This window comes from Alligator mississippiensis, chromosome 1, assembly GCF_030867095.1.
Source record: "Alligator mississippiensis isolate rAllMis1 chromosome 1, rAllMis1, whole genome shotgun sequence".
In the NCBI taxonomy this organism is placed as follows: Eukaryota; Metazoa; Chordata; order Crocodylia; family Alligatoridae; genus Alligator; species Alligator mississippiensis.
The window spans coordinates 166,676,053-166,701,380 of NC_081824.1; the positions used below are offsets into that span (position 1 = coordinate 166,676,053).

At 42.8% G+C, this 25,328-nt stretch overlaps 1 protein-coding gene across 6 annotated transcripts in view; it reads right to left on the reverse strand.

Moving 5' to 3' along the window:
• Nucleotides 1-25,328, reverse strand: part of RMDN2 (regulator of microtubule dynamics 2) — a 68,466-nt gene that overhangs the window by 35,587 nt on the left and 7,551 nt on the right. For 5 of the 6 annotated variants that reach the window (XM_059716431.1, XM_014600074.3, XM_019500567.2 and 2 more), the window contains exons 3-5: nucleotides 20,666-20,864; nucleotides 19,201-19,303; nucleotides 16,592-16,652 (exon numbers count right to left, since the gene is read on the reverse strand). In XM_059716431.1, the coding sequence (XP_059572414.1) occupies nucleotides 16,592-16,652; nucleotides 19,201-19,303; nucleotides 20,666-20,864 (363 nt within the window). Of the gene's footprint in view, nucleotides 1-14,875; nucleotides 15,452-16,591; nucleotides 16,653-19,200; nucleotides 19,304-20,665; nucleotides 20,865-25,328 lie in introns of those variants that run through there. The other variant, XM_019500568.2, reaches the window with a different exon arrangement.

The following is a 25,328-nucleotide window of genomic DNA, read 5'->3' on the forward strand; positions in this document are numbered from 1 at the left end:
AGAAGGCTGCTTACCGAGTTTTGGCAAGCTGTCGAAGGCCACATTGGTAGCCCCGCCCCTTGACAGATGCTCCACCTCCAGATGCCATCTTGTGACTAGAAGTCCTGCCCTCTAACCCCTGACCTTTGCCACCAGAAGTCCCGCCCTTTGCCCCCAGAAATACTCCTTTCACCAAGAGGTTTTCCCATCTTGGAACCAGAAAAATACCAAATTATATTCTAAAAAGTGAACATCTCCAGCATTCATTAATTTGGTTTCAAAAAATATTTTTGTCCTGATTTATATGTGGTTGTGCAGTGTACATAGAAGTGACTGCACAATAGCTTAAAATGAAGTCTTACTCTTGTATACTGTGGGGGGTGGTTATAGGTTTGTGGGGGGCTGTGTGTGTATGGGGTGAGGGAGCATGTGGATGTGTGTGTGGATATGTGGGGTGTGGGTGGGTATGGGGTCTGTTGGGTGCTGGGTGCCTGGGGTGTGACAGGATGTGGGGGGTGTGCGTGTATGGCAGCGCAAGGGGGGTGTGGGTGCATGTGTATGGTGGGGTGTGTGTGTGAGACTGAGCCTATGAACACACACATGCACTCTGCCCCTGTCCACACCCACACCATCCCTGCCTGCACACATACACACACACACACACACACACACACACGCACATGCGCATACACATACACACACCCCTGTACCAGCACGGCCCCATGCTCCCTGGTCAGTCGATGCAACCAGCAGCCACATGGTGCTGGAGCAGGGCAGGAGCAGGAAGGGAGTGAAATGGCTGGGAGTGGGCAGGGCTGGGCTGTTCAGTCCTACTGAGGCTCCCCTTGGGTCCTACTGCCCCTGGCTCTTGTCAGCTTTGACAGGCTGCTGGGGCAGATAAATATACATTTTCTAAATATTTTAGGGGTGCTGAGGGCCAGACAGAATGGCCTGGCAGGCCAGATCTGGCCCAAAGACTGTATTTTGCCTGCCCCTGTTCTAGTCAATACTTCAGGATTTTTCCTTTTCCTTTTACCTACTTTTTTATATATTTGTTAGTAACTTTAGTATCTGTATTATTCTTTGTTCAGTCAGTGTCCAAAGTTTCCTAAAACGTGCTCTCTTTTACATCAAACTAGACACAACTTTGCTTTTGTTATTCCATTTAATAGTTCTAAGCCAAATCTTTTATGGTCTTCTATCATACTTCTCTAGTTTCTTAATGCATCTATAACTTGTGTTTACATGATTTTTCTTAGTATTGCTTTTATTTCACATAGAAATCATGCTCCTTTTAAAAACAAACTAACAGGCAAACTATTCATTGCATTTTCATTTCCCTTGAGCCTTTTCCAGTATAATTCGATGATCAGCTGTTGGAGGTAAGTAACATTTTAACCCTATGGTGTTCAGTTTCTAATGGAGGCACACATTTAGGCCCCAGATCTGGAATGTATGGCTCTATAAACCTAAGTAGCTTCACAGACTTCAACAGTATTGCTCACTTACATAAAGTTAAGCATGCACATGAAGTGTTTGCAGGATCAAGGTCTCAGTTACAATTTGCCTCCAGTTGACAGATGTTTAAAATTATAAGAAATTACTAAGTAAGATTAAATTAATTATAAGAAATTACTATGTATTTTAGAAGGTAATTTAGTATCATTCCTACAAAAATATTCCATTTTTAACTGGAAAGATATGCCATATTGGAAATATTTTAAATGATCACTCACACTTTCTCCTTCTATCTCTCTGTAGGTTTCTATTTTCAAATATTTTTATCTTTACACACTCAAATATTTATATCCCTTCATTTATGTGCATCTAGAACTTCAACAAAAGTGGAATCTTACATGCAAATCAAGGGGAAAATATCTGTAATCACCTGAATTTAACTAGCAAAAAAAGATCTCCTTAGAATACTGTATGAAAGTAATAAAGCAGTAGTAGGGAAATAATTAAACAGGAAAAACCAATGCATATGTTTTTTTCTTAATGAGGATTCACAGGAGTTTGAACTGTTACATCTTGTAAAGACGTCAATAAATATGATTTCTAAAGTTGTTTAAAATAGAGAACAACAGAAAATCCCCATTAGATGTAAATACTAAAAAAATTATCCAAGTAAATGATATACAACATATCATATTATTGCTTATAAATATAGCAAGTGCTTTTACTTTAAAAATCAACTATAAAAATCATGATCATTTTTACATTCTTTTGATGAAAATGTTTCCTAGAAAGGCATTAAAGTGAACATGTCAACTGCTGAACTTCTGTAAGTCTGCAACTGTCAAACACTGTTGGATAGGATTTATTGTTGTGATCAATGAGCAGTGAAAAGAACATAGCTAATCATGCTGATACTCCTGACAGTTAAAACACCAAGAGAGTGCACTGCATATGGGAAAGACCTGATGGTGAGGAAAGAAGCTTGAAAGGTCAGGAAAGTTCAAGTATTGAAAAAGAGGGGGAATGTACTAAAAAAAAAACAACTTTGCTGGCATAAGTTGCTCAGATTCAAGCAACATTTCCCCTATTCCCTTTACTCATTTAGTGCTAATCAGATAAACTCAGCATACCATAGTTAAACGGATTACTGCTACAAAAGAAAACAATGAAAAGCGAACAAACTAATCCAGCATATTGCAGCATTTCCTTCTCTGTGCGTGACAGGAAAAAAAGGCCTTAGCTTAAACCAGTTCAGAGCAATCCTTTCATTAATAGATAAATTAGTGGTGTAAAAAATAAACCCCAATAAAATAATCATACAGTGAAAAAACAAACAAGTCAACCTATTCATCTTAAAAGATATACTCTTTTAAACATGGGGATCTCTCTCATGCACTTGCTGCATTTTTCTGTTTTACATTTTAGAATTTGACTAAAAAAGTTCTGGCAATTTAACTGAGGAGCATTAAAGCTGCATAGCATGTTAGACCACTGTTGGTGGGTGTTAGTGGACTACTGGCAGAATCAATACGTTTCCAGAAATCAATGTATTTTTAAAGAGTCCAGATAACAAGTGAGAAAAAAAAGCTTAATCTGCAAATACTGTGTGGATTCACTGAACTAACACCCCTGGTTAGTTGCAGGGATATCTTAACAAAACCTTAGGGGTGCACCAATAGAGATTTTGGGGGCCAATACCTATAGATGATTTTTAAGGAGGCATATCGGCCCATACTGATCCAATTGCCAATACCAGCCTGGCAGCTTGAAGAGCAGTGTCCAGCTGGTAAGCCTGTTGTGGTAGAAGGGAAGGAGGGAGGGAATGGGCGTTGTGGGGGACATAGATCAAGGCCCCTGCAGTAAGGGAGGAGTGGGGCTGGGGCAACTGCTGGCCAGCTAGGGTAGGGAGGGCATGGGATGGTGCCGCGGTTCATTCAGGAGGTGTGGGGGGGGGGCAGCTCCCACCGCCTCTCGTCCAGGAGCCATGGGTCTCATGGCTCCTGCTGCTGCTCTTGCTGCTCATCTCAGAGGGCATGGGTGGGGGGGGGAGTGTGCCCCTGGATCTGTGTGGGGTGGGGCAGGCTCTTCCCAGTGTGGGGCTGGGCTGCATTGCGCTCGGGGTGGGTGGCAGCGGTGCTGGGAGGGGGGTTGGAGGGCTACAGCAAATTTTGGGGTGGCTGCAGTCCCCCCTGTAGCCCCCTCCCAGTGCCGCTGCCACCCGCCCTGAGTGCAGCCCACCCCATCCCCCCACTGGGAAGATCCTGGTGCAGCCCCAGCCTCAGCTCGCCCCACACATATCTGGGGTGCACCCCCCCCATGCTCTCCCGGACAAGTGGCACGCAGCAGTGGGAGCCGTTTCCCCGCCCCCCTTGGATGACCCGCAGCTCCATCCCTTGTCTGCCTGCCCTAGCCACACTCCTCCCTCACTGCAGGGGCCTTGATGTGCCCCCCGCATGCCCTTTCTCTTCCCCCTCCCCTTCCACCACAGACTTACCAGCTGCACACAGCTCTCAGTGCTGCCGGGCTGTGCTCCTCGCCACCTGCATACTGCGCTGCAGCTGCGCACAAGCATGGGCCATTTATCGGCCAAATTATCAGCCAAATCAGGCTGATTTCCGATGCAGACAATTTTTTTTATATCAGTGCTGATCCGATATTGGACCGATGTATCAGTGCACCTCTACAAAAACTGAAACAACATATTAAGGCTAACAAGATTTATGCTAATCATCACTCTTCCCAACATTTTGCATGCTCCTGTAATGTAAAAATTAATAATAAATAAAATTCAAATGCCCATATGTGGTAAAATATATCATTGGATTAAATAAAAGCAAAGGAATTAAACAACAGAGCCCCCATTGAGTGGACAGAGAGCCTGCATGGTCTAATACTTATTAAAGGTAACCAGTAAGAATAACAACTGGAACAACTCCTTGTTTCACACAGGTTAACTCTATACTTTTAACAAAATTCACCTTCTTCCTGCATATTCAGAGTTCCTAATTGTGCAATGTTAGCTAACTTTCACCTAAAGGGTATGCCACACCATAGTCATTTGCCCCATCTAATGGTTCAATTTGGAACTGGAAGGTAACATTAAATAAGTGAGTTTCGAGGACTTTTTGGTATCCTATACCAGTATTATAAAATATGTAAAAAACAAAATTTTCTATTACTGTAAAATTATCAAAGTATTTATATGTATATAGTATATACATATTGAGGAAGTCATGTTTATTATATAAATATATATACACATATATGTATATACACATACCCTCCTCATTACATACACTTTCTACCATTGTCTCCCCACCATCATCTTCTTTATTTTGGGGATTCATAGATTCATAGATTCTAGGGTCGGAAGGGACCTCAATAGATCATCGAGTCCGACCCCCTGCATAGGCAGGAAAGAGTGCTGGGTTCAGATGACCCCAGCTAGATGCTTATCTAACCTCCTCTTGAAGATCCCCAGAGTAGGGGAGAGCACCGCCTCCCTTGGGAGCCCATTCCAGACCTTGGCCACTCGAACTGTGAAGAAGTTCTTCCTAATGTCTAGTCTAAATCTGCTCTCTGCTAGCTCGTGGCCATTATTTCTTGCACCCCCCGGGGGCGCCTTGGTGAATAAAACCTCACCAATTCCCTTCTGTGCCCCCGTGATGAACTTATAGGCAGCCACAAGGTCGCCTCTCAACCTTCTCTTGCGGAGGCTGAAGAGGTCCAGGTGCCCCAGTCTCTCCTCCTGGGGCTTGGCCTGTAAGCCCTTAACCATACAAGTGGCCCTTCTCTGGACCCTCTCCAGGTTATCCACATCCCTCTTGAAGTGTGGTGCCCAAAACTGCACGCAGTACTCTAACTGCGGTCTGACTAGCGCCCGATAGAGGGAAGTATCACCTCCTTGGATCTGTTCATCGTGCATCTGCTGATGCATGATAAAGTGCCATAAGCTTTTCTGATGGCTTCGTCACACTGCCGACTCATGTTCATCTTGGAGTCCACTAGGACTCCAAGATCCCTTTCCGCTTCCATTCCACCAAGCAAGTCATTCCCTAGGCAGTAGGTATGCTGGACATTTTTCCTCCCTAGGTGCAGCACTTTGCATTTCTCCTTGTTGAACTGCATTCTGTTGTTTTCCGCCCACGTGTCCAACCTGTCCAGGTCTGCTTGTAGTTGTTCCCTGCCCTCCGGCGTGTCCACTTCTCCCCACAGTTTTGTGTCATCCACAAACTCGGACAGAGTACACTTCACTCCCTCGTCCAAGTTGCTGATGAAGATATTGAAGAGTATCGGTCCAAGGACCAAGCCCTGCGGGACCCCACTGCCCACACCCTTCCAGGTCGATACCGACCCATCCACTACGACTCTCTGGGTGCGACCTTCTAGCCAATCGCCACCCACTAGACTGTGTAGTCATCCAAGTCACAGCCTCTTAACTTGTTCACCAGTATGGTGTGGGATATCGTATTGAAGGCCTTCCTGAAGTCTAAGTATACGACATCAACCCCTACTCCTGCATCCAGGCGTTTTGTAACCTGGTCATAAAAAGAGACTAGATTAGTCAGGCATGATCTACCTGCTACGAACCCGTGCTGGTTTCCCTTCAGCATAATTTGTCCTGCCGGGCTCTCGCAAATGTGAGCCTTGATAATTTTTTTTGAAGACTTTGCCTAGGATGGAGTTGAGACTGACTGGCCTATAGTTGCCCAGGTCCTCCTTCCTCCCCTTCTTGAAAATGGGGACCACATTGGCCCTTTTCCAGTCCTCCGGGACCTGGCCTGTGTGCCACGAGTGTTCAAATATTACCATCAGTGGCTGTGCAATAACATCAGCCAGTGCCTTCAGTACCCTCGGATGGAGCTCATCCGGGCCTGCCGACTTAAAGGCATCCAGTTCCTCCAAGTGACTCTGCACGATCTCAGGGTCTACGCATGGCAGTCTGGTGCCTTGCTGCTGTCTCTCTACAATCCCAGTGAGAGCATTGTCCTGCCCCTCACTTAGGAACACTAAGTGTTACTAGGGATGTAACATTTGAAATTGAACTGTTTGCTGCATACAAATAGGATTTATGATTTCCCTCACAAACAATGGCAAAAGGTATTTGGAGGCCTTAGCATTTCATTTGGAAGATAAAATACAAGAATTTCCTAAAACTTTTTTGTTAATTTTCCCTGAAAAGGGAAATTGATAACCCACTAAATGTTAATGAGGCAGATCATCCTGCCACCACATGCTATTGGAGGAAAGGGAAGAGAGATTCCTGAGGTTTGCCTAATTGATTCCCGTGGACTGGTGGAAAGCTAGGGACTTTACTACAGAGGCTTTATATCCCTTAGTGATTCTGGACCCTGATGGGGTCTGGAATTTAAAACGTGGGAGAGTAATTAGTGGTATTTGCTAGAGCCCAACACTTTTCTGTTCCCAGACATTTTTCACAAACACAATCTCTCTCACTGACAGAGACACTTTTAATTTAAAAGGTAATATTTCATTTTCACATGGTCCGAAATGCTGCTCCTGCTTTCTCCACAGTCCCTCATTTCAATCTGTCACTGCCCGTCTCTCAGAGATCCTACCTGGGTCACAATGATCTCACTGCCAAGAAAAAAAAGGCTAAATACTTATTTCAGAATCTTTCCACAGTGCTCGCTGCATCAGCAGTCAGAGGAGACTTCTGAAAAACAGCACTCTCTTCTCTCCCATGGCTGTGCAGCACGCTGCTTACAGAGGAGTCACAGCCTCTGACACATCCTAACTATGCATGCAGTGAAACTACACCTTTAGACTTCCTTTGGAGCCTGGTTTTGAATAGATAATAATTTCATAGAGAGGTATTCCCAGCTCTGTGACTTACAGCACTGTCTGCAACACTGTGGCTTTATTGTTACAGCATACCAAGAATACCATGGTCTGAAGTATACCAAGTATACCATACTTGAAGCTTTATCCTTTCCTAGCATGATTAATATACTGTTTTGTTTTTAATAGTGCATCTGCTTTTCAAGTGCCAGGGCACAATCAAACATTTCTACATGATACTCATGTACTTACAATGGTGACAGTGTGGGAGTTGGGGGTTTGGAGTCTTCAAGCCTGCCAAGGCGCAAAGTAATATGTTTGTTTTTTTCTTGGAATGCAATTGAACCTATATTGCTGGAACTGGCAGGAACATTAGTTTTTGTCTTAGGAAACCACCAGAGAGTAATAAAGCTGAGTTCCATGGAAATGTCAGATGCAGCAGGCACTTGTGTCGTTAACACTTGCAAAGATACTGGAAACAAACCAAGCTATTGGTAAAAACATATGAATGCAAACTAACTTTAAGAATTTTGGCTTAGCAAAAACATGGCAAAGCATACAATAAATCAGAATGGAGGAGACCTGAAAGCAAAAGATATTGCAGGCCAATACTTAATTCACATTCATTTGTACACGTGTATACACACACACACACACACACACACACACGCCCACAAAACAACAGTGACAGAACGTAACAGATGCTGTGTGTTCTGCATTTCTGAGGCCATAGAATATGCAGAAGAGTTCTGCTCCAGACAACAAAGTTGAATTTTTAAAATATATGTTTCTAATCCACATGTTTGCAAAGATAATTTGGAAAATGTTAACAAAGTTCAAATCAATGTAGGATTGCCTTCCTCAGTTTGCACAGGCAGGGTTGGACACAGGCATGGGAGAACCAGGCGGCTGTCTGGGGCCCGGATGGAAAGAGGACCCAAAAAATGGTAATTTTAAAATTATTGTTAACATTACCTCTGGTGAAGGAGGGCCTAATACTAAAAGTTTGCCAGGGGCCCCCAGAAGTCTAGATACAGTGTTGTGCACAGGGTATATAATAGCTTTCAGAGGTGCAAACAGTGCTCTTCACTGATGGTTAACTCTGAAACTTTAAGGTGTCCATTTAACTGTCAGGCAGAAGGCAGGGTAGATTTGCACCTAAAAGACTAAGTAAGGCTCGCAGCCTGTGGGCCACATGCAGCCCATGACAGGTTAATTTGTGGCCCAGCCCCCTGGGCTCCCACCTGGCCACTGCTCCCCTACTGCTCTGGCTGCAAAGGAGAAGCAAGCAAAGGCTCCAGGCCCCACCTCCCTCACCTTCCTGCCTCCACCCCCAGGGTGACCCAGAGAATGGCAGCGCAATCCACAGCCCAGAAAGCTCAGGAGGGAGGCAGGGACCCATGCAGAGCACTCAGAAGGGGAAATACCCATGGGGGTTCACTATAGCACTACAGAGGGGGGCAGAGGCTGAGGGGGGAGGAGTATCCATGTGAGGTGCCATGCAGCCCCAGAGAGAGAGGTGGGTCGTGAACTACAGGAAGGGAATGGGAGGGTGTATGTGGGCAGCTTGATGTAGGAGGGCAGTGCATCTGTGCAGCAGGCACAGGAATACTTGGCCTGCACCCAAGTGGCCCACAGCCATTTGCGAACTGGATAGCCATGGACTAAATCAGAGGTGTGTAGCATAAGCTTTCATAAGTGGCAAGCTTATTTCATCAGTAAGCACACTGCTTATGAAAGCAACTGGTGGCCCACGTCACATATAGCCCCCAAGGAGTTAAATTGCTGTGCCTGAGCTCCCACCCAGCCATCATTCCCCTCATCCCACCAGCAGCCAGGGCTCCAGGCTCACCTTCCTCTGGCTTCCCCTTCCTACCCCTGCCTTCGAGGGTGGGGCAGTGAAGCATGGCACAGCCTGCAGCCCCAGCAAAATACTGTACGTGGGAGCTTGCAGCCAGGAATCTAAGGGTAAGTTGGGATTCCCAGGCAAGGAGGTGGAGCAGGGAGCTGATGTGGAGAGCAACAGTGGGGGGCACACAGAGAGCAGCAGCAGGGGTACCTGGGTGGAAGGGTGGGGCATGTGGCTCCCAGGGCCCATGGCCCCAGCTCAGGTGGCCCCTGGCCCATTTGAAGTTGGGTAGCCCTGGCTTATGCTATAGATATAGTTAGTGTATAAAGTACAAATCTACACTGCCTTCTGCCTAACTGACTCTCTCATTTAATGATCAGTGTTATTCTTTCCATTGTGGCCACTTTGTCGGAGAAAAAAGAAAGAAATTGCAACAGATCTGTTTACCCTACAGTCCCAACCTAGCTCCCATGCACTGATCTGAAGTTGCTGTAGAATTTCTACCAGGGTTGTGCTAACCAGGAGACATTGTCCCAGAATGTGCCTGATACTTCTGTTTCTCCCCAATGGACTGGATTGCACAGCTGAACGCTCTCTTCCCTCAGTTGTCACAGTCATGAAACTGCCATGATGTGCCACTTCTCTTCAAAATAATGTGGTGAATGCTGGGAGATGAAGCCCACCCTATACAGCAGAATGAGAGCACAAGCCACCTGAACTACAATCGCCAGGGCACCACAATGGCACTTCAAAATTAGATTTTTTTTTGGTGAAAGCATCACATTTTCTAAGCAAAAAAAAACAACAAAAAAACTCCCCATCAGCTCTAATCACCAATCTCAGTGATTATATTATCTTACCATGCAGCCCTCTCCCAATTATCTAAGATAATACAACATTATATGCTTATATCCAAAAAGAATCAGGAAGGTACATATATCCCTTAACCTGCTTACCAAAAGACAATGTACAGCCCTTTAAATATCTTGTCTACATTTACATATAAAGCTTGACATTATTTATAAAAACAGTAACTGAGTTTTTAAAAAAAAGGAAAAAAAGGAAAAAAAACACACCCCACAGAGGTTTTGAGCCTTGGCTGTAGCATATAAAATATTGTTCCATATTAGAAAGGTACCTTGGGAAGTAGTAAGCTCTTCAAATATATTTCCCAATTCTGATGAACTTTCTTTCCCTAGGGAAATATTTTTTGTCACCACCCCTTTACCACCTGGTATTTTGTATGTTTCTATTCCTGTGGTTGTGTGGGAAGTACATGTGTAAAATCCCCACAAAAGTATTTTTCTTTGATAAAGTCCTTTTTTTTTTCTTTTTGCTCCTACAGTAGCAACCATTTTAAAATGTAGTTACTTGCACATGCACAAGTAACTTCTGCTAGCTTTAGGAGCTAGAACACTAACTGATAACTTGGCAAAGTTTAATCTTGATGAGGTGGAAGTGAGATGGTGAGATAGGAAGATTCCCAATTGAAACTGGGGATGGTTATCATCCTTACCCCCATTACCGAGTTATTTGTTTTGTTCAGAAGACTGATATTTTGAGGGTGCTTCTGGATCCCTGACTGCTTTTAAATTTCAAAGTGGCTTAAGGGGTGTGTGGCAAGGTGGGAGTCCCTGGCTAGCCAGAGAGCTAGTTCTCCACCTGCCTCTGGGCATCCTGCCCACCTGTCTCGCCTGCTACACCTTGCTGTAATTAATTAGGTTGTTAATTAAGGTGGGAGGCTGCCCATTGTACACCCTGGTATTGGGGGGGTTATCTGCAGTTCCATTCCACCCCTACACAGTGGCCGAAGCCTTGCAGATGGCATCTCAGGCAGTTGGCTCAACCATCCCCTCTGCCCATTAGCTGTGGCCCCAATCATGGGACCTTCAGCTTCCATGTAAGCCCTGACCCAGTCTCAGGCCAGTTGGGACCCTGAGCTTCTTTGTTCATCATGGACGTCCCTGGCGGTGGGCCCTGGCCCTTTTGACCCTTCTGGTCCTGGCCCCAGCATTGACCAGTCAAGTCCCTCAGTTGGGTTTATACCTCCTGCCTGCACTTAGGGATCAGGGTCCCTCATTCCCAGCTTAGGTGCTTCTGGATGCATGCCTGGCCCTGTGGGGTCACTCCCCCAGCAGGCTCAGGTGCCTCCAGAAGCTTTCTTGGCCTACCCTGCTCTGTTGGTATATGACCCACCCAAAGGTGAGGGCTGGGGTCAAGGCACCCCTACTTGCCTTTCACCAGGGTGGTAACTGGTCTGGGCTGCCAGCAGCAAACTGCCCCATTTATATAGGCAGTCATGGATCTAAAACAGCTCCCGCAATTAAGCACCTGCTGGCCACTTAGTTCGGCCCTTAAAGTGTCAGGCACCGACAGTGCCACCCTGCCACAGAGTGTAAAACATCTTCAAGTACCTTCTGGGTAGGCGTTTTCTACCATCTCTCTCATATCTAAACCTCTGTATGCCTTTGTAACCTTCAGGCTGGATTACTGCAGTGTGTACTATAGTACCTGTGTTTATGGCTGTATCTCTTGGTTTTTGCACAACAAATAAAAGCCACAGTAGCTAACCCTTAAAATCACACAGAAGATTGCCCCATTGACCTATTTACAATAGGTCTTGTTCAGCTGTACAGGCTTCCTCGTCACTGCTAGGAGTAATTCAAGATGTTGATTTTAATGTATAACATCTTATAAAACTTGCTGCTTTGGCAACATTTTTCTCCATCTTCTCCATTTGCTGTCATCATAAGTATCAGTCAGAACAGGCAAGTAAACAGATCACCACCAGAGAGAAACCCTGGCCTTAGTAAAAGCACTGCAATTTTCTTCAGTGGAGCCACATCCTCAAGATATTGGGGCCTGGGCCTTCTCTGTGGAGTACTGCCAACCAGGGAATTCTTGTCTCCGGATGATGTATCTGAAAAAGCCTGAATTTGCTGCATATTATGGCACTACACTTTTGTTCAATGTTTATCTCTGTTAGAGATCAATGTAGTAGGAACAGTTTTATGGTGTGGCATTTTGCTTTAAAAAGCTACTTGTATTAAACAGAGTACCCAGGCTATGTAACTTTCTGTCATCTGGTACATTCAATAATCTAACCTCAAATATTAACTGTAGCACTTGGCTTTGTGGCTAACCATAGTCCACATCCAAGGCAGAAAACTTGTTGTGTAAACTAATCTGACAACAACAGACTGTACTTTGAAATCTTTCTGGTTTTTGCAGTTTGTAACCTAGTCTCCCTCATCCAAAAAAAAATTTCAAAAGGTTGGGCAGTGGGCTTTCTCCTAATTTCAGAAAAACATGTCAGTTATGGGGAAAAGGAACTTCTAATATAATAAAGTAATTTTTTCTTTAACTTTACTATGTTTTTCTAGCAGTTATTTGTATTAAGTCAGAGCAAACACAAGTGAGATTCTGTTGAAGATTTCCCAAAAATATAAAAGCTTTGCAACTGGCGAGTGCCAATTTTTGCACACAGTCTCTCAAAAGTTTGAAAACTCTCCATAAATTAAAATTTTGTATTTAAACAAAGCAGACCTGAAATATTTATATCTGAGACAGGGACGCCTCCTGAGGCCAAACTCTGTGGCCCGCCCACCTGTCACCGTGACAGGGGCCTACTCAGGGCCGAGCTCTTCATGGCCCGCCCACCTGTCTCTGGGCAACCGCCCGCTTATCTTGCCCGCCACGCCTTTGATGATAATTGATTCATATATCGATGTCAATTAAGCGGGAGGCTGCCCATTATAGTGCCCTGATGCCAGGGGCGCTCTGTGGCTCCGACCTCCCCTAATACCACCACAGCCCAAGCCTCGCAGATGGCATCATGGTGTTCCTCATCACCGGCCCCACACTGGGCCCCAGAATCATCCTAACAGGAACCCTCTCTGATCCTTCCTATCAGGCGGCCACTCCGCCTTCATCCGGGCTACCTCGCCCCCCCAAAGCTACTTTCCTCACAACACTGGCCCATCTGGGCCCTCCAACAAACTCAAGGGTAACCCACCCGGTGGTGGTGGGAGCTAGGGGTTAAGGCGCCCTGACCCGCCTTTCACCGGGGTGATAACTGGCCTGGCATTTCCTGGGGGCTCCCACGCCACTGAGAGCCCCACCAGACCACCCACTCCCGGCAGGGTGCAGTTTCAGGTCATGCCCAGGACCAGGAGCCTCCTGCCAACCCCTTGCAGCTCCCCCTTACCTCCGGTCGTTCACAGCAGCCCTACGGCCAGGCGATGTTGCTGCCTGGCCTCCTGCAGCCAAACTGCCTTGTTTATATAAGCAGCCTAAGCCTCAAAATGGCTGCCCTAATCAGGCACCGGGAGGCTGCCAGCTCCAGGCCCTTAAAGTGGCAGAGACACCCTGTGCTCTGCCACAATATCATTTTCTAAAAACATATTATGATTCTAATCCCACATTAGAAGGGGCTGAACTAATTAAACAACTGAAGGTTACAGCTATATTTTTCACTGTCAACAATTTCCTGAAAAGCAACATTTTAAAATACAAGAAATCAAGCAACTTTGAAGGCTCTGTAATTTGGCTGGAAACCATCTGCAGAAAGTTAGGATGCATCTATTAATCTTGATGTTATTAGCAGTTGCAAAACAGATCTGTGGCTAAGGCCTACTTATTGGTAAAAGATGTTTTTGCTTAATTCCTTCTGCATAGTGCCCACTGACAAATTTAATTTGAAGACAAATACTGGCCACAGGCCCAGCTGCTGGTCAAAAAACTGAATAGATCTGGTATGGATATTCTTTCATCTTAAAAAAAATGATCTTCTCCACTTGTATATCAGATGGCTCTTACAGGCAGCATGATGGTGAAACGCAGGATGTTTTTGAAGAAGCAGATGCAAAAAGGAAGGGAAAATACGTGAGAAAATGCTATACCATTTCTACATTAGAAAGAGTTTGCTGGTAAAGCTATCCCAGCAAATGCTCTTACGAAAGATGGAGCTTCCATGGGCAAAAGCATTCTTTTCCCAAGTGAAAGGAAATGTACTGACAAAACAAACTTTTTTTTGCTGGTAAAATTAAATGCATGCCACTGCTTTTCTGGCACCACTATGTCAGGGAAGGTTGTGACAGAACCTTTTTTGTGATGTGAATGCAGCCAATATTAGGAATAAGCTTCTAAAATTTTGAAAGAACACTGTAGTCCTAGGCAGCACTACTGCAGAACAGGATCTGAAGGCTACCATGAAACTGCACAAGCCAAAAACCAGGAAATTTCATTCTGAAACATATTTACAGAATGTCATACATGAGATATGTAAGTTAACTATTCTGCTTTCCCTGATGTTATTTAGGTCTTAGCTAGAGTATGGCATGGATTTTGGGCATGCCACTTTAAGAAAGATGTAGATAAAAGACACTGCCCCCAAGGAGCACAAAAAAAAATTATAAGGATTTAGCCAACACAACCTATTGAAGGAATCGAATTTGTTTAGTCTAGAAAAGAGGGAAAGATGTGATAAAAGAGTCTCTAAATATGTTGAAGGCTGATATAACCCGTTGTGATCTTGCTGAATTCTTTACAAAATAAAAATTGCTCTGTTATTTTTCCACAGTCAAAAAAACAAGGGAAAACTAAGAGCTGGCATTTTCTGAGCAGTACCTTGAATCTAACAAGTCTTGAATCTTAAGTCTAACCCTGAGTTTAGAGAACCACTGCTCTAGAATCTAGAGCTTGGTCAGTAGAAACCAGTCAATGACATAGTAGTGTTGGAATGATGGCATGGCTGTGATGATCGAGGAAATATGAGAGAGGCGAGAATTTTAGGGTGATATCTTTTATTACACCAACTGTGTAGTTGGCAGATATCTTAGACAAACTTTCAGGCAAAAGCTACCCTTTCTCAGGTCTGGGGAAGATGCAGACTGCTTCAGCTAAGTAGCAGATAGAACAACAGCCTGGATGAAACTCCATATGTAAATAAAAACAGGCTGCAAAATTATTATTTTTTAATTAAAAAAAGGAATGGAAGTGGCATGCAAAATAAAAGCAGAGAGACATTATCAGGAGTAGCTAAAAGACAAGAAAACTGCAGTAGAAAGGATAACCTATTAGAAAAGCAAGACCATTCAAGAAGGAAGAGGGCCATTTTCCCTTGTGCTGAAAGATTAGCAGAGAAAGTACATAAAGTATAAGAAGCCATGAAGTCAATGTCATCATTTAATCCCTCATCTTTAGTGTCCAATAAGATTATACATTTTTGTTTCCAGGCCCGTCTTCTGAAAGTGTTCTGTAGATTACCCTGGAACATGAAGATTGTGAAGCCAGAAATCGAGTAGCTCTTCTGTGAAAAGTGTTCTCCTACCCACATCCATGCTTCTGTCATTTAGCTAGTCTCTGTGGCCACAGGGGACAGGATATGAAATACTCATAAAATGACAAAAAGGTTGTAAATTTAGGTTGGATATTAGGAAGAACTTCCTACTTATGAGGGTGCTTAAACATTGGAACAGATACCTAAAGAAGTCATGGAATCTACATTCTTGGATGTTTTTAAGAGTAGGTTAGAAAAACACAGGAGTGACTGGAATGGTTTAGACAGGAATGATCCTGCCTTAAGTAGGGGGTTGGATTTGGTGACCTACTGAGATCCTTTCCAGCCTTATATTTCTATGACTCTATAAAGTCATAGGGGAAAAAGAAGACATGCATTTTAAAATATAAAACTATAGAAAATATCTGCAACCGCAGAATGTAGCGGCTCATTCCCTGTGTGGCATTTCTCACGAGGAACACAGATACTTAGATCTTTTATTGACTGAATTCAGTAACTTAAACTGAACCTGGAAATCAGTTGGCAGTAGTGTTGACCACAAAGAACAGATGTAATAAGTCACTTTAGAGATCGACTGTCTCTTTGTGTGATTTTATGACAGTTGAGATCAGTGCAAGACTAAAACAAATGACTCCCCTCTTTTAAATAGCAACAGGTTGGCAGTGTAGCTTTTCAAGTGAGGGGTTCTTAAATCCAGAGTAAGCTTCCACCTTTGGTCCACCAGAATCCAAATGTTTTCACCTTCATTTAATTCTGCAAGGCCTGCCTGTCCTCACAGCTTCTTTTGTTATATTGTAGAGGAAAAATTAAAATTTGCAAATAATGGTGAAAACATCTTCATTTGGGGATCTGGAAGGAGTTTTAATTTTTTATGGACATTCACCCAATTTAAGTCTTACACCAACAGAATTACATTACACATGGAGGTTTCAGTGGTATACTAAGTATTTCACAAACTATTTTAATGTAATTATTAGCTGTAACTTCATAATGCTGTGTAAATAACTATATCAAGTAACAAAAAAATGAACTGACAATTGATCCAATCAATCATCTACAACAGTAAAGTATGGAGCCTGCAGTAATGGGTCTACAGCTGATTTTAGTTGGGGGGGGGGGGGGGTTGTTTGATTTATTGGTACAGAGATATAACTCTCAGAGAACACTAATCTAAACATTATTTTTCCATTATGCAAACTTACCACTGGTGACTTTCAGCACTCATGGCATCCAACTGAATAGCTTTTCCAGCACTAATCTTTCCTGTAAAAAGGAATAAAGATACTCGAAAGGATTTATTGTACTTTTCTTCATTTTAGAACTAAGCAGTTAGATAATATACTCTAGATATAAAGCAAAGTTCAGTCTTTCCACATAAACATTAAGAAAGGTTTCATAACATTATGGATTCATAACACTTGCATAGAATTTTTATACTTTCCCTATTAGATGGTATTTCAATTCAGATGCAATCAAGACAGTTTCAACTAAGTTCTGCTTTTGATTGAAAAATACAAAAAATAAGGGAGTTAACCAAATTTACACTCTTGAGTAAGGAGTGTAGATGATAAAATTAATGTTTCCAGAGGTTCAGCTGTAACCAATTAAGCCACACGGTCCTTTCTGTATTACAAATTAACTTTATAAAAACAAAGGGAAACATAAATAGCCCTCCAACCAGCTGGAATGAAAAAACACAAGTTATTGCCAAATCCCCTTTAAAAGCAATTCTCTCTGGACCACTTCCAAAAGAAAAAATGAAAAATACTGCAAGAAACTTTACAATTCAGAATTCCCCCAGCTGTTTCACGATTCATAAATAACTCAGAAGATTGTGATGCGACACTGCTGATTACCTGGGTATCTAGCAAGTACTTTGTACTCCTCCACTCCTTCAGAGATTTCCATGCCATACTAAATTTGCCCTGCTTAAATATTCTTCCTCTTAGTACATACTCTCTGCCACTAAGAGACAGGATACTCTCATCTGACTCAGTCCAGCACTTATGTTCTTATTATGATCTCTCATCAACTAATGTGAAAATGAATCATAAGCAGCAGTAAAGAAACTATGACCTGGGCACATTATTACAAATGTATTATCTATTTCTAATATTCCACAGTGTGCTGGTCACTTCTGATACAAAGAAGAGATTACCCCAACACCAAGGAGGTCACAGTGGACACGCAGCTACGTCAACGAACAGGCAGGGAAACAGAGGGAACAATTATATGAAAAGGTCATATTAGTCATAGCCAAATTACTTTTGACACAAAATAATTCCTATAAGAAAGTTACTAACTGATGTTAAGACAGAGATGATTCTCCAGAAAGACTTGAAAGTACAGAGAGACCCTTGCAGACTCTCCCAGGAAGATCATGCCATAATAAAAGGAACATGAAATAAGACATTTGTGTGAGAAACTGACAAACAAGTGTTCAAAGCTGACATCACTGGAAGAGCAAAGGAATTTGATGGAAGTCCATGAACAAAACAAAGGTAGGTGAGTAGAGAGAGGCAGAGTCCAAAAATAAGCAAATAGGGGCATAAAAGCAGTAAACAGAAGTTTAAATGTGGTGCTATAAAGCAGGGGTTCCCAAACACCAGGCCACGGCCTGCTACTGGGCTATGGCGGGTTGGCTGCTGGGTCATAGCAAGAGCACATACTCAGACCCCCGTCTGTCTGCCCGGGCATGCAGCTTTCGGGGTCACAGCTAAGATTCTAGGATTAAAGTTGGGCGGTAGGGGAGTCCCGGGCAGGAGGCAGCTGGCTCCGTGTGCCCTGTCCCACTCCTGCTGGGCCACATTAAAAAAAAGGTTGGGAACCACTCCTGTAGAGGAGAAGAAAGTCAGTTGGAGTGAATCTTCTTCAGGAGGCAGGCAAGGGGGTTATTTTAATGGCAGTGTGTTGTAGAGATTGGAAGACAGTAATGTGAATATCAGAGGCAAAAGACGAGTATTTTGCTGTAGTCAGGATGAAAAGGGCTTAAGAGAGAACTTTCATACTTGGCAAGGAAGATTCTAGAGACTGGACAAGTAGCAGCTGGAGATGGACATAACTTGAATGTGCAGGACACAGGAAAGAGAGCAGACGAGAATGACCCCAAAGTGAAGACTTCAGTGATGAAAGGGATGCAACATTTTCAAAATTGACAGAGGAAAGGAGATGTGGAGAGGAAAGATCAGAAATTCAATTCTGACCATGCTCAGATAAAACTGACAACACGACATCAAGAAGAAGACATTACAGAGACAGGCTGAGACACAACAGATGAAGCATGTTCAGCTTTGTCATTCCTTAGCAATGCTTCTGAAGTACAGTGTTCACAGGCTCCAGAGAGCACCACGTTTGATCTTTTTCATCACACACAGAGGGGGTTACTGTGGTGTGGAGCCTCAGTCAGAGGAAGGAAACACTAGACCCTCCCTTTTGCCCTGAGGGGGAAAAAAATCTTGGCTTTGCTTTCATATTTAGTTGTTATCACGCAATTTTTAAAAATTTCATGTCAGTATGATTCTTATTAAAGTAAGAGGTCTACAGCATTGATTGGAGCCAATGTACTCAAATCATTACTGGCAAGAACCCTGCTAAACAAATTTTGGACCTCTCCTGAATCGAGGGTAACAAAGTAACTGATGCCAAACTACAAACCATTTATTTGCATTAAGGTCAAAGCACCATCATTATAAAGCCAGACTGTAAAACTGGTTGGACTAAAAGACTTCGGGGAAAATGCCACTAACAGTAAAAGCCTTTCTACCATCATCAAAATTCATTTTCTTGAAGCGGGTTTTTCTATTCCACCTACCATTTGCAACATATTTCTTCTTTTCTTCAACATCAGTAGTCATCTCGAACATATCCCCGTAAGCTCGTGCAAGTCTCCAAAGAAACCTTGCATGTTTCCCATACTGTAAGGAGAGACAGGAACCAGATATATTAGATTTTGGACCACTAATTTGACCAGGATGTAAATGTAATTTACATATTTCCATAAAAGTTATAGGAAAACTTGGTGGAAAACACACATATAAAACTTTTATTTTATGAAGGGGCCTTTTATAACTGTTCATTCTTACAAATAAAAAGTTAATCTAATAAATTGCGTAATGCAGTCACTTAATAGGTTATTTTATTTTATACATAAAACAAGCATCATTAACTCACACCCAGCAAATATCACACCTGCTGCCATGGACAGACAAAACAATTACGTTGCTATAAAGAGTAAGGGGTACTTTCCACATACAAGTACATGTCAGATGATCTAGTGTAACTGTTTTGTCTTGCTACTTAAATTCTGGAGTAAGTGAAGTAAAACTTTGGTCATTTACCCCAAATTAAAAATCATAGCTGTTTAGCTTTCAGTTACCACAGAACAGATAGACAAACAAGTTACAGTAGATTTAGTGGAACCATGGTAAGGCCTCTGCCTGCTTTTAATACAGCATAGTTGTTTATCTGTCTACATTTCCAGCAAGAAAGATATTTCCTTCACATAAATGAAGGATACCACCCGAACCATTAATATCTGTCAGATCAAAAGAAACTATTAACCACAGCATTGATTACTATACATAAAAGGCCCACCAGAAATTTGTTGTGCACAAGGGCTGAAGGGTCAAACTTAACTAAAGAAGTTCTAGAGCACATAACAGAAAATGATAAACTTTCCTTGTTTTATTTTTCAAACCATCCTCTCAATGTTAAGAGATTATCATATACTTCCTACTGCACTTTATAGGATGCTTTTAAAAACTACACAAAAATAACAACTCTTTATTTAGCTCTACAGAGAGGCTCAGTTTATAAAACTATCATGAGGCACAGACCTCAGTGTATTGTCTGCAAATTTTTACTGTCATTTATATAAACCCTTGTGTTAAACACCTTTAGAATTCTGATATTTTGATCCTTATTTAAGTCTATATAGGAGTTTTCCATGCAGATAAATTTCAAATCAGAAAAAAATGTTTCAACCCTCTAAAGTCTGTGACAAGTATCTTCATGAAGAGCTCTTACCATATAGAGCTTTTATTCAGTTTAACCTGGGTAAAACAGAAAACATTTAAGCCTTACTGCTACGTTAATAAAAATATTGATGATCCTTTCAAAGACTTTGAAGGACATCTTTTGAAGGACATATCAAAAAGCAATCTATATTTTAGATGTCCCTACTCCTTCCATTTCAAAGAGTTAAAAGGATGACATGTACAGTTCTGAACCTAAGATAGGACTATGAAACTAATGTTGGGACACTTATCACTTAATACCTGTTCCTTTTCCTCAAGTAACAGCCTGAAGCTCTTCTTTTTATCATCAACTGAACCACCATGCAAATGGTCCACATTCTGTAGAAGATTTGCTAATTTTGTTTCTTCTTCTGATCTCACAACAGTGGCTCCAGATGAAATAACCCATCCCTTTTCTTCTTCAGATTCTCCTTCGGTGTCAGTGTGAGCTGTAATATAACTAAAACACAGAAACAATCATTACCTATTCTAAAAATACCAACAAAGTGTCACAGGGCACTGTAACTAACAATTTTTGTCACTTTCTCAGCTTTAAAGATATGTGGCTCTGCTCAGGGTAAGTTTGTGTTCATATTCTAAACTGAACACTATCACTAACACAGAACCACATTTAAGTTTGGTAAAGAATCTTGCTGGATTTTTTCTATGAGCCTGCAGAACACAATTCCTAATCAGAAACAGATATAGTCTAGTGCAGGGGTTGGCAACCTACAGCCAATCTGGCCCACAGAGTCATTGGATCCAGCCTATAGAGCACAGGCTTCAGTAATGGTTGGTGGAAGAAGGCCATGTGTTGCACTGCAGCTGGACACTTCACCCATACCATGCTATAGCTGGGCAGCAGAGAGAAGCAGCAATGGCTGGGTCCTAACTCCAACCTGCCTATGGCATGAACTGGGTCATTCTGACCTACTGCTGGAAAATGCTGCCAACCCCTGAACTCCTGACTAAGCACTATCCATTAGACCAGGAATTCTGAGAAATCTAAATCTGTTTTTAATAATAGCTGTTTAGCCTAGAACAAATCATCTGGTTCCCTGTCTGTGAAAAGGAGGTGAAAATACTAATCAACCATATAAGAATGCTGCACAAATACAAAATGTTTTAAAGATAACAAATGCTATTTGCCTGCTAAGTAATATGATTAGTGCAATTAATATATTTGTGCATTCAAAAAATTGGATTATTTGACCCTGTAAAAGAGGTCAAATTAATTATACCAGTTAATTGATTCAACTGAATGAGCCCTGAGCAAAACACAATTAATGAAGAATGCAACAGATAAGCAAGTACTTTAATTTACTGAAGTACTGAGGACCCAGTAGATACGAGTGACTGATGCCAATGGATGTTCAGAACCCTTGATAGTGTAGCTATTTACTTAAGTGGATAAATACAAACAAGGAAGTCTAACATTTAGTACCCTTTTTGAAAAAAACAACAATTCATGCTTAAGAAACAATCTCTAGATATAATATTTTAAAATGTATTTGCTATCGAACAGAAAACTCTCCAAAACATTACCACAAGCAGAAAAAGCACAAAAGTATGTTTTAAACATTTATTGTACAAGAGACTATATAAATATTAGTAGAAACCACAACAGGCAGTTTAGACAGCACTTTGAGTATAACACATATTTCTGCAATAAACACTGGGTGCATCTACATGTACTATTAATGCACAGTAAACTTACTGCACATTAAAAAAGGAGCACTAAATTGCCACTGAGGAAAGGGTCTACACGTGTTCCAGCTTGGGAGCAAATGTTCTTCTAACTGAAGCAGATGATATCAGGAATGGTCCTGCTTCCCTGCCCTGCTCTGATGTTAGAGCAGACCCCAATCCCCACATGAGTGGGGAGAGCTGTCCTGGTAGCTGAGACTGCTGCATCCCAGCCACATGGGGATTGGACCCAATCCCCATGTGGCCAGGAGAGGCATCCCAAGGGGAACACTGCCTGGCAGCCAAGTGGGGATCGGTCTGGATAGGCATGCCTCTCTTGGCCATGTGGGGATCAGGACCCTTCCAATCCCCATGCGACTGCCAGGCAGCATCCCCTCCCAGTCACATTGGGATTGGGTCTCGACCCGATCCCTGCTCAGCTGGGATGCAGCAGTCCTGGATTCCAGGACAGCTCTCCCAGCGATGTGGGGATTAGGACAGTCCCGATCTGCATGTGGCAGGGAGATAGCTCCTGCCACATGAGGCTTAGCCAAGCAGCAGTGGGCCCCCTGCTGCCTGGGCTGCCTGGGAGCTGTGGGGGCCGAGGGGGGACTGAGGATCGTGAATCCTCGGGAACGCTAGCTGGGGTTGCGGCTGCGATCCCGTGACGGGTAGATGGGTACTCTCTATCACCGGAGCGGAATTAGGCACAGACGCAACACGTATCAGTTGGAAAAAACAGAGACAACTTTACTTACACTGTAGAGTCGTATACAGCGCAGGCAAGAAGTGACTTCGCACTTCAATCGTAGTTGCAATAATTCTAATCGCTAGTCGCTAATCGAGGAGCTCTTGTAGACCGGGTAGCTCGGGTCTAACTCGGGCATGCAACACGGAAAATACGTCGTAAGGCTTCGACGACGGGGAGTCGTTGACAGGTGATCAAACTGCCGGAGTTCCACTTCAGGGGAAATCGCGGAGTTCTCAAACTAGGGCGGAAACGCCCCTAACCTTTTATACGGCTCTTGAGCCAATTGCCAGCCGCCACATGGGAATAATTTAACATCGGCCAATCGTGTTATGCAAATCTGCATATCCTCGGCGGGAACTCTATCCACGCCGGAACGCTTCACCATGCCGAGGATTCCCCTGCCTTACCGTGCCTTGTGCTGGAAAGTTCCACTGTGTCGAGGAACTGATCCAAATCAGGTCTGACAGGAGCAAATTGCTCCTGGCCAGCATCTACATGTGCATTACTGTGCAGTAGCTAATGCACAGTTAATTTACTACCTGTATTTTCAAGTAGTAGATAACTTCGTATTAGCCTATTTTACTGTGCTGTAGCCTAGTGAACAGTTTAATAGTGACACTTTACTATGCAGTAGATTAGTCTATTGCACAATAAAGCATCTTGTGTACTTCTATGTACCTACTAAAACCTTGTTTAACCAGCAGCAGGAAAAGTTAGGAGCTAGAAAATGTCAAAGCAGAAATAATGAAACAGTAAATGTAATTGGAACTACAAGTTCCTGCATAATATTGTGAACAATAAAACTAGATTTAAGAGTTACTCAGCATGACATCATATACTTCCTACAGTTTAAATGAGTTTTATGTACAACAAAGAATTGATTTTTCAAGGTCCTGGTGCTCCAATTAAGGACAAGAAGTGGAAATATATCTTCACTTGTAAAAAAAAAAACTTTTTTGCTTCTAAGAACTTTGTCTTTCCTGAGACATGGACAATTGTAACAAGAAAAACGTGATGAGCTGCATGCACGCCACTCAAAGCTAGTACCATCAGAGAGACCTCCAAAAGGGTGATGTATAAACCTACCATTACTAAATATGAAATACAGATAGGTCATATGATAAATGCATTCAGAGCTTCATTTGAAAATAACTGTTTCACAGCTGAGCAATATTTTCTTGCGGGTATTCTAAGACTGAATAAACTTCATCAAGAACATAAAAATATCAAGGAAGAATAACCTCCTAAAGTCAGAGCAAAATGCATCAATCCACATAACATCTTTCACCTGCCACTCCCTGGTGTGAGTTAGAAGAAGGGGAAGAGGGCAAGATACAGAAAGCTGGGAAAGAATCAGGAATATGCACATCATTTCCTTCGGACTCAAAAAGTTGTCAAGAAAAAAAATCACTCTCTTAGGCTATATTAATATTGACATGCACAATATCTCCATCTCCATTCCTTGCATTTGTGCACCCTTACACAAGTTATATATAGAGTAGAGGTACACTGATATATCAGTCCATATCAGATCTGCACCAATAAAAGGAAAATTGACATTACTGGCAATCGGCTTTTTTTGGCTGGTGTAGCCAATAATGTCACTGATAAATGCCGTGTGCATGCATGCAGCCACAGCATGCATGTGGCTAGGAATGCAGCCTGGTAACTTGGAGAGCAGTGTCCAGCCAGTAAGTTTGTGGGGGGGAAGGGGCATAAGAGAAAGGGAGGGGGGGGCAGATCGAGGCCCGCCTGGTGTGGGAGTGGGAGTGGGAGTGGGGGTGGGGCAGGTGCTGCCCAGCTGGGGCAGAGTGGGGCATGAAGGTTATAAACGGTTCTTATCTGCTATAGACAAGAAAAGAAGTAGGAAAATCTTGTACCTGTAAAGTGAGTTAATAACTGGAATAGATTATGAAGGGAGGCTGTGGAATCTTTACCATAGTAGATTGTAAAGAACACATTGGACAAATACCAGTCAGGAAAGGTTTAGGTATAACTGGATCCTGTTTTGGGAAAAGGGGATGGACTAGCCAACTTCTAGAGGACACTTCCAGACCTAATTTGTATGTTCCCTACAATTTGGGATGATGTATTGTATAACTACTCTGTTCCTTTTGAAAAGGGGTCATGAAGCAATGAGGTGATTGACCAAGGAGCTTGGAACCTATACAACTGTCAAAGGGGAAGGCTGATCTACAATCCAAAGTATAGAACTTTTAAAATCTTCTCCTGGCTTGAGCCTTACATCATTTTCTGATAAAGGCACAGAAATTAGTTGTCCCAAAACCATACAGCCCAAAGAGAACACAATCTGTGGTTCTGATCCCATGAAGAGTTATGTGTGTTTAACTTTATCCTTATTAGTAGTTCTCTCTGAAATGAATGTCCGCAGGGTTACTTGAGTACACAGTTAGGCATCAGTTTAATCATTTACAGGACTTGAGTCAAAAGTACGCCCAAGCCTAAAGGCCCATCAGGCAAGCTGAG